Raw genomic sequence first — 10323 nt, 5'->3', positions numbered from 1 at the left:
AAATAAGATAATGCACATAAAATACTTAGCACCGGCTATAGGAAGTACTCCATAAATGTTAGCCATTCATTTTTGGAGACCCTACCTAATGTGCAATAAATTCCTTTGGCTATAGAGGTCCTTGGGTCTGCACTACTGATCCATCTGTTCCCAAGATTGCATCGGAATGCAGTACGTGTCTCTGGATCATCAAGTACATAACAGAAGTTCCAGTGCAAGACAGCGACGTAGGAAGAAATTGAACTCACCTCCTCCATGGAATATACCAAATTATATCTACTTAAAGAATAATTCCTCCTAAAGAAGAACTGAGGGCCAACTGAACATCAAGTACATAAGAGATAATGAGTTCCAAGTATTCTCATTTCCTTAAGTAGGTGCCTCTGTCTGGGAGGGCCAAAGGGTACGGCCTCAAGTGATTCCACTATAGGCTGGATATATGATGAGTGTCTTCCTTGTTCAGGCTCCGATTGCACGTCACTGCCAAGCACCAAGGAGGGCTGTGAGCCTGTGAGAATCCATCTGGGAACCTGCAGGGCCTCTGTGCAGGCGTAACAGAGGCATTCAGGCACCGAGTGAGAGTGCCTGCCACCTGTGTGCACATAGGGACAGATGCTCGATACCATGTGTATGCCTTCAAGGAAATTAGCATAATTGAGCCCAGACAGACTCAGTGCCTCACTGTGAGATAACGGAAGTGTCTATGCCATTTGCTAATTACATTTAAAAACATATTTTTCACATATCTGTCATCTGTAGACAATACCATTACATTATAAAGCATTGTTCAGCCCTCCTCCTCTGATTGTATTTATATATCTGTATATTAAGACTGTTTTTGATTTTCATCAAAAGTAACCAATGTACCAGTTTTTAAATATCTTCATTCACAAATTGGTGTTTTCTTTTCTGCTTTGACCACTGGCTGACTTCATTCTAATTGTCCGACTTTCCAGCAGCTGGAGACCCCTGTATCTTGTCACATGGCTATTTTATCTTTGGCTTTATTCTGCCCTCCTTGCTTTTTGTTTGCTTTCCTATTTGCCCAGAGGGCCTCACCTTTTCATTTTATCACCATTGTAATATATGTTTTTATACCCCAAATCCTTTGTGGAACAAAAGAGGGACTATATTTTGAAATGTTATTAAGAAAGGACATGCTATTTAGTGATGATCATTGAACAATTTCCATCAAAAGTAACTGATATACCAGTTTTTCAATCTTTATTCACAAATCAGTATAGTGTGGTGAGTCTGAATGTATGATAAAACAGATTATGAAAAGTATCATATTTACAATGAAACTATTTTATATTACTGAATCATCTGATATGCTACCTCCTGCAATAACATCATGGACCCAACTCTACCCTTTGACTGGACTGATTTTATGATCTTCCTAGAAAGTTTTGAGTTGAGGATAATTTCTCGCTGCTACTTTCCAGGGTCCAAGGCTTCAGACAAAATCCTTGGAAACAAGCAATTAGAACCTGGTCTCTCCAGGATGGAGGAGAGAGAGCAGTGAGAAAAAGGACATGTTGTCACTTTTGAAAGGCCCACAATTGCTATGCTTTGTAGGATATGGCGGAGAGAGGTACACAGTGGAGGAGGAAAGAATCAGTCCCAACAATTATAGTGAATGTTTCTGAACTATCAATATCCAGAATTAATTTCTAAAAACACGAGTTCAAAACAGAAGCTATCTGGCTAGCTGTTGACTGAAATGCATAGGCAAGAGTCAAAGAGATGCTGTGCTTACAAAACCACATACATCTCATTTATCTCTAATTTTAAAATAATTCATTCCCTTATTGGGTATGCAAGTAAGCAACGGAGAAAGTGGTGCATCTGCAATACCTGAAATTAAAAAGAACAGAAAAGAAAGTCAGTCAGTTTAACAATGGCCGAGATTCGAGGGTGGATCCTGGACCCCCATGAGGCGCAGAAGCAGAACATGCAAAATAGGGTATGAGGGGATAGCAGACTGAGCCAGGAGAAAGCTCAGAGGTAATTAGCCAGCAAAAAGAGAGGATCGAATGCAGTGTGTCGTTAATTCTTCCCGCCTGTAAGATAAGCTGACTACTTACCAGCTGGTGCTAAGGCTTTCAGTGCTTCCAGGAGATGTGGACTGGAGAACTTTATTAGGCACCGGAGGGGCTCTTTTCTCTCTGCCAAGATGTCTCCATTGAAGTCACTTTTGAATTTCGTTTCAAGCTGTCAACAAACACATTTACAAATAACTACTAAATATGTCATCAGGGATAGTAAACTATAATGAAATCAGGTTATGCATTTCGTTAATTTTGTCATCGAGAAATACAGGGATTAAGGGGGCTGTGAGCCATTTAATTTGCTAACTGCAGACATAGAGGGCAACCAGTGTGTCAAATGGTAACACACAAAACGCCTTGGTGCCTGACGCACAGGGACCTGGGAGGTGAGTTCAACCCTCAGGTGACCTTTATCTGAGCGTTTACTTTGCATTCTCTCTTTTTTTTTTTTTTTTTTAAGATTTTATTCATTTATTTGAGAGAAAGAAAGCGCAAGCATGAAAGGGGCAAGGGGCAGAGGGAGAGGGAGAAGCAGACTCCTCGCTGAGCAGGGAGCCTGACATGCCAGGCACATGTGGGGCTTGGTCTCAGGACCCTGGGATCACGATCCCAGCCAAAGGCAGACGCGTAACCGACTGAGCCACCCAGGCGCTCCCTAGTTTGCATTCTTTTTTTTTTAAATTAAATTCAATTAGCCAACATATACTACACACTTAGTTTCAGATGTACTGTACAACAATTTATCACTTGCGCACAACACTCAAGTGCTCATCACATCCCATTTGCATTCTTAATGGCAAATTAGCACTATCCGTTGTAATGTCATTTTGATGTAAAAATGTCACGGCTTTTGAGTCACTACCGCAATTTCTTTTTACCTTATTATGGAAGATTTCAAAAGTACACAAAAGTAAGGAGCACAGTATAATGAGTGCCTGTGTGCACATCCCTCCGCTGACACCATTATCAATTCACAGCTAGTCTTGTTTTATCTATGACCCCCCACCTCTCTGTTCCTTACTGACCACTGCCACTGGATTATTCTGGAGTAAATCCAAGACATGATGCTATTCCAACTGTGAAAACCTCAGTATGTATCTAAAAAAGATCTAAGGACTCTTTTTAAAAACTTTACCCCCATAACCTTACCATACCTAAAAAAATTAGTAACAATCTACCAATCCTTTAATATCACCAAATATCCAAGTCTGCTGCTTCAATAGGTACTTGAGTCTTAGACTCTAATTTCAATTTTTTTTTTTACTTAAAATGACTCTTAAAATTTAGAGGTAGTGTGTTGAATATTTAGAGAGTGAATAATGTCTGTGGCTCCCTCAAACAGTTCAGAATAAATCAACAAATGTAAATGTGGCAAAATGTTAACAATTGGTGAATTGAAGCAAAGGGGAAATGGGTGTTCATTGTAATATCCTTGCAAGTGTTCTGAGGGTTTGACATTTTTCAAAATAGAAAAGGTAGGGAAAATTAATAGAAGGTATGAATCAATGTGTACCTTGACTTACAGAATAGAGATATTCTAAACTGTATATACAGGGAGATTTGTGGATTCTTACTTATTCCCGATCGGTGGTTCTCTTTAGTGGGCAGAATCAGCCAGAGGGCTTGTAAGAACAGAGGGCTGGGTCCCCCCTCCAGGGTCCCTGATCCAATAGGACCACAGTGGGGCCAAGAATCTGCATTTCTTACCCATCATCAAGTGATGCTGATATGGTGGGTCCAGAGACCACATTCGGGAACCAGTGTCTTAGAGTATGGGCTGTTCAGAGGAACTGGGTTAAAGCTGTCATGTAGGGAGCCCAAAGTGAAAGATATCAATCAGCTTTTCCCACTAAAAACACAAATCAAAGAAAACAGGTGTTGGGCCTGAGTGATCAGATCAATGGTGGATTTAAGGCATTGCCCATGGCTGTGGGGGGTGCTAAGCAGAAAGGATTTAACTAGGTGGGGGAGGGTGTTAGGAATATGAGCGCAAGTATTAGATTAGGGCAATCATGATATAAACCTTGAATTCTTCTAATGGGGACAATGGGCTTTCCCCTCAAGCTGGCCTTCCTGGTGGGTAGTGGCACACTTCTGAAATGAGCTAGGTTTGCAGTATTGACTAGGCTACTGGTTTTTCTCCTGTGATGCCAGCTGGGCTATGTCATGACTTACTTATTCATTCACCCTTTTATTCAACGAGTATTTATGAGCACTGACTACGTGTACGTGTTGCTCTATGTACGGATGGGCTAGAAAGGTACAGCCTACAATTTTCTCCCCTCAAAAATACAGACTGCGTCCAGTCCCGCATAACTAAATCAGTATGTAAGATGAAGTAAAAAGGCAAAGTCATAATTTCTAAAAGTCTCCTTTGCTAACAGAGCCACTTAATAAATACAATGAAGAAGTCTATTCTAACTCGTAAATTCATCATACAAAATCAAAGTGATACTGACTACGCTTATCACGGTGAGCGCTGAGTAACATACAGACTTGCTGGACGCCCGAAACTGCTGTAACATCGTGTGTCAGCTCTACTCAATAATTAGAAGAGGAATTAAAAGAAGAAAAGTGATAAAGGAAAAGAAAGTTTCTTATCACTGTTTTCCACTTAAAGTTTTTGTTCTCTTAAAAACACATGGATAACTCGTAGTTCATGTTTATAGCAATGTCCCACCTTATACTGTGCGAATTCTAGTCTTGGTTGGGGATAGTCTCCAAAAGTTTCTTGAGTCACTCTCTGGACTCTCTCTTTTTCTACTCTGTTTTCATGAATGATCCGTGAATCCACTATATATGGAAGATTTCAAAAGACAACAGATATTAGAAATATATTTCATCCATTAAGTATCCTCCTTTCATTCCTAACCTTTCAAGTTGCTCACGTCGTCTAAAAATAACGTTTACTGTTTCTTCTCTTGACTGCAGTAATTCCTTGTTATAGGAAAGTTGCAAAATGCAGGCTGGTAAATAAAATAAAAGCCCCCCATAATTCTACCAACGAAGGGAAAGCACTGTTAACATTTTAGTATATTTCTGTCTAGTCTCTTTCTTCATGAATAGAAAGATGTGTATTTTCTAAACTGTGATTGTAAAACACACACAAATTTATATTCTGCTTTCTTTACCTAATGTGAAATAAATGGCAGTTCTTATGTCATCGCACAAAGTCACAAAAATGTTTACTCCTAATTGCTGTACCATTTCATTTGATTGCCAAATCACTGCTGAGAGATAGGAAAATGTTCATTTCTAGAAATCTAGATTATACCCCACCACTCTTCTCAACTTTCTGGTCCACTGTAGTAGTTTCTTACTCTCTTCTCCTGGGTTTTCCATGGACAGACTCCTGCCATCTGGGAGGAGCGACGGTCACAACTCTGATTATTCAAGAAGCAGTTTATCCAGCACGTTCGGAGCCAGGGCTCCAGACCTACACAGATTTGGATGCCACCCCTGGCTTTGGTGATTCCTAGCTGTGTAAGTTTGCCTAGCGAGCTACTAACCCTTTTGAAACCCAGCTACCTGATGAACAGGGATTGTTCAGGGGACTACTATGAACATGAAGACAGTGATACCTATAAGCAACTGAATGTGATGCTTGGCACACTAGAAATGCTTGACTATTAGTTAATTTTTGTTTTTAAGCATTATTACTTGATCTAGTAAATTCTAAAAGGAACCTACGGTAGCTTAGTTTCCCTTTTCTTAAAAATAATTAATTAATTAATTAATTCATTTTTTATTTAAGATTTTATTTGAGAGAGGGACGCCTGGGTGGCTCAGTCGGTTAAGAGTCTGCCTTTGGCTCAGGTCATGATCCCAGGGCCCTGGGATTGAGTCCTGGTCGGTGTCCTTGCTCAGTGGGGGCCTGCTTCTCCCTCTGCCTGCTGTTCCCCCTGCTTGTGCTCACTCACTCTCTCTCCCCCTCTCTCTCAGCCTGACAAATAAATAAATAAATCTTAAAAAAAAGGATTTTATTAGAGAGATAGATTGCGAGAGAGAGAGAGAGAGCACGAGTGGGAGGAGGCGCAGAGGAAGAGGGAGAAGCAGGCTCCCTGCTGAGCAGGGAGCCCATGCAGGAAGCCCATGTGGGGCTTGATCCCAGGACCCCGGGATCATGACCTGAGCCGAAGGCAGCTGCTTAACTGACTGAGCCACCCAGGCATCCCTTAGTTTCTCTTTTCAACAGAAAGTTAATTTTCAATTTTTCTGAAAGCAGTAGATAGTTCTGAATCCAGCTCCTGGTGACTGAAATGTTTAACCAAGTGACAGAAATCTAAAAAGGAACGAAGTGCTTCCAAATTTCAGTTTTATCTTAAAACACACGTACTGTGTATATCCAGCTCCAGAGTTCTTTCCTGCAGAGGTGTAGCGGAGTTGTGAGTTTCAAANGGTTTAAAAGGTTAAAAAAAAAAAAAAAAAAAAAAGGAAAGAAAGAAAAAAAGTGAATCTTTTCCTAATTTTAACATCTTGAAATATAAGTAATAAATGGTTTTAATGCATAACACTGTGTTGAATCTTATCTTTATTTTTTTCAACAAAAAGAGATTTGAGGCCACATGCAGACTGAGGTAAGCATTTCTCTCAGAGCAGGAGACTGGCAGGGACTGCTGGGCCAGCAACATGTCTGTTTTGAATGAGCTCTGTACTTTGTTAGCATAGAAATGGATCTGGATGAAGCATGGGTGGTGAGTGCAAAAGCCAGAGGAATCCCAGGCAGGATTTGCAATGTGATGCTTCGCTTTATAGCTCTGTCTTCATCACGGTGAAATACTCGCGGACGCTCGTTTTGGAAAAATCACTTTCCTACTGAAGTCAATCTCTCAATCCTTTTTCCCTTTGCAGCCAATGTTTTATAATTAAGTGTTTGACAGTGTGAATTATGCTAGGAATGCAAATGTCATAGCAGAACAGGTGGAAGGGTGGTGGGTAAGAGGGGAGGGGGTTGCTGTGGGAGAAAACCACTAACTCAATGTTATATTTTTTTCCTTAAAGAGTGGCTTGCAGAGAGCCATCACTTCTTTCTACTTAGAACAGATGAAAATACATAAGTGTAACATGTCTAAGGGCTCAAAGTTATACACAGATCATTAACAATCCACCTACAGGAGTCTAAACATAAGAGCACACTGTTGCCATGCAGAGGAAAAAATAACCCTGAGTCTGTGAGTAAGGCCAGATCCCTTATCATTAAAGGAAACAATGCAGTCAAATAATTCTAACAAACAAATAAATTGTGGGACTTAATAATAAACCAATGTTTTCTCCTTTCCTTCTAACTCCGGTATCACCTGCCTGACTGATGGGACAAAAATGAATTCTACTTCTCTCTTGAATAATAGAATAACATAATTAGCTCTGAAAGACAGTGTCAAGTAACTGTAACGATAAAATACATTCTAATTGGAATAGCTGATTTGGAAACTGGGATCTGTAACATAAACTCTAATGAGTAGTGAACAGTATAAAACACAATGCCATTGTAACAAGAGGAAAGTGAGACACTGTGCTTTCCTTTCATGTTAACCAACTGAAAGCCTTCTCCACTTCAGTAATATCTGAAATGATCTCCTTCTGTTCAAGGTGGACTCTCCCACCTGCTCAGATGCTTCTAAGTCATGTGTGAACGAGAACATGGAGATGTAACTTGAAAGAGAGTCACTGAGGGGCTCACCCGGTTATACTGTTTAAAAACAATAGCCTTCAGAGAGTCCAGATACCGGCTTCTGAGGTCCATTTTCACAATCTTATGGTGCTTGCTAGCAACTGTCAGTGCCTGGAAGTGAAAATTAGCAAGACTATTAGGATTACCATGTTTATCACCAGGTATTTATAATATATATAATATTTGGTTGAATTTTTGCATTAAGCACATATTACTTCTAGATGAAAAGACAGTAACAGAGAGCTCCAAACCAATGCTTGTGCCATGCTCCCACTTGTAGAACACTTTCTGCTGCTTATTTTAGGAAATCAAGAATTACATGTGGAATTTTATATAAAATGCTTATTGAGCACTTTAACCCCACGCAGACCCCTGAGATAAGAGTAGCAAAAATACTGTAGCTCATAGTAATTGGTTCCATACCTGACCCAGAAGGGGTATATTGCTCTTTAGCTGGCAGGAGGAAGTGAAGGCATAGGGAGTCTGGGAGTAATACACCACGTAAATAGGTTTGTACTGGTTTGGCTTTCTGTACTGTGTTCCCCAGGCAATTCGAATCCATACTGCATTCTCCTCAGCATCTCTGAAGCTGACCGTCACCTTCAACAACAACAACAACAACAACAACAAAAGAGTTAAGTTTCCTAATCAAAATCTGTGGCACCAGGGGGCTTGGCTGGCTCAGTCGGTAGGGCATGTGACTCTCGATCTCAGGGTTGGGAGTTCGAGCCCCACGTAGGGTGTAGAGATTACTTAAAGAAAAGAAAAGTCACATTAAAAAAAAGTCTGTGGCACCAGCAAGTGCTCTTTAGGGGTGAAGGATGTCACTGTATCCTTGCACACAGGCTGAGATCCAGCAGTCTTCTCTGCTCTTCATGACAGTGTTTGGGGGATCTTTGGGGAAGGATTTTATGGTGCTTTGGAAAGATACATTTATACCTTGCAAAGTCTTTGGGAAGGAAAACAAATTTTAAATCGTACAATTAGGGTATCACAATTTTTCAACAATTTCTTGGGCTTGTCTCTAAAAAACTGCTCCCTGACATGTAAGAATTTATGAAATAAGGCAGCCTTACAAATGCCATACTTGTTTAATAAGGAAGACTCTTTAGCATCAAACACAGACTTAGTGTGCACTATAAAGTTTGATAGTACGATTTCTATGTAGTAATGGGCTCAAATATATGAATCCTAATGCTCGTATGCATTTAGCTCAGATGCTAACAATTACTCTAAAGTAACGTGGCAAGAAATAGAAAATTCTATTTCATTTCCATTTCATGGATAAAACACAGATCTTTCTCAACTTCTAATTGTGATTGCCAGTTGGTTTGGAATTTAATAGCCTGTTCCTAGATTCTTAGCTCCCCCTTGATTCTGCTTCCCTTAGGAAGTCAGACCCCAGACAGGCGGCATCTGAGACAGGTGCACTTGGCTTCCCCACATCTCTTACTTCCTCCCTCTTGTATCCTACTCCAGAAAAAGCCAGCTGCAATGTGGCTGCTGGCATTAGCAAAGCAGCCAGTTATTCCGACTCTGCCCACTCTTTATCTGGCTGCTTTCCCATATCCCCTTGGTGCATGAGACAAAGAACCCTCCCCGGTCTGGGGTGCAGACTGTGCGGAGCGTGTGGAGTGCACGGAGGTGTCTGACCTTCCCAAGTGAGCAGCACAGCGCTTGGCCCCAAGAGGCGCCCAGTGGACCTCTGTTGGCTTGAATGGAAGAGGGCAGGTCTGATTCTGAAGAGACTCTTTGTGCCACATTACAAAAGCAAAGCCTGTAAAATCGAGATTGAATGCAGTATATGGAGGGTACATTTTTACCAGAGGGAGAAAATTGGTTGCACTCAACATATTCAGGTAATCTCTCCAGCCCAGAATGAGAATAACTGAAGTAAAGCCTTGTGGAGAAGCTTAACGAGCTCTGTGTCCTTCTTATCTTGGATGCAGACTCGGGCACACATATCTAAGTGTACACTTTCCTATCACTTATCAAAATTTTCATAAGGGCCTATGATCCAAAAATGTTAAATAAAAAATCGGCGGGCTAAGAGAAAAAGATATTCACAGAATCAGTATAATCCTGGCCCAGATGGCTTTCAGATATTCTGTCTCACATTCCTCTAGTAAAGATGATATTCAGATACCTGAAGAGGTAGGGCCCAAATGCAGACCTTTACTGTTTTCCCAAGAAAACAGTACCTCCCTCTTGATGATACCTTAACAGATATCATCCTTCAGTGCCAGGAGAAAACATTTTTCACTGAGGATAGCTCAGATAAATATTGTTCAAGCTTAACTGGGACACTAGTCCAGCCAAGGGTCCTAAGTGGTTTGGCTAACCTGGGACTGTCCTGCTGGCCAGGGTAGTCAGGCCATAAACTGGTTGTAACTGGCTATGATCCACAAGCTACTGAACATATCACAGACAAGTTTAGCGTGGGAATCAAATGAAGCTTACGACACATAGAATTGCTACATATTTAACTATATTCATATACTTAGTACAAATGACCATTATTATACTACATGATATACAGGTATAAAAAGGAGACTAAATGTGCTACCTTTTTACAATTGAAACATATTTTTTAGTTTGTCT

At 40.6% G+C, this 10323-nt stretch overlaps 1 protein-coding gene across 1 annotated transcript in view; it reads right to left on the bottom strand.

The window, feature by feature from the left end:
• Positions 1 to 1220: 1220 nt before the first annotated feature.
• The window catches only part of CENPN (centromere protein N), a 22702-nt gene continuing 13599 nt past the window's right edge, over positions 1221 to 10323 (bottom strand). Inside the window, exons 6-11 of the mRNA XM_034639419.1 lie at positions 8146 to 8322; positions 7734 to 7833; positions 6388 to 6453; positions 4732 to 4844; positions 2088 to 2214; positions 1221 to 1857 (exon numbers count right to left, since the gene is read on the bottom strand). Coding sequence (XP_034495310.1) covers positions 1775 to 1857; positions 2088 to 2214; positions 4732 to 4844; positions 6388 to 6453; positions 7734 to 7833; positions 8146 to 8322 — 666 coding nt within the window. The 3' untranslated portion in view covers positions 1221 to 1774. The remainder of the gene's footprint in view (positions 1858 to 2087; positions 2215 to 4731; positions 4845 to 6387; positions 6454 to 7733; positions 7834 to 8145; positions 8323 to 10323) is intronic.

This window comes from Ailuropoda melanoleuca, chromosome 12 (assembly GCF_002007445.2).
Source record: "Ailuropoda melanoleuca isolate Jingjing chromosome 12, ASM200744v2, whole genome shotgun sequence".
In the NCBI taxonomy this organism is placed as follows: Eukaryota; Metazoa; Chordata; class Mammalia; order Carnivora; family Ursidae; genus Ailuropoda; species Ailuropoda melanoleuca.
This window is presented reverse-complemented; position numbering and strand designations above follow the sequence as displayed.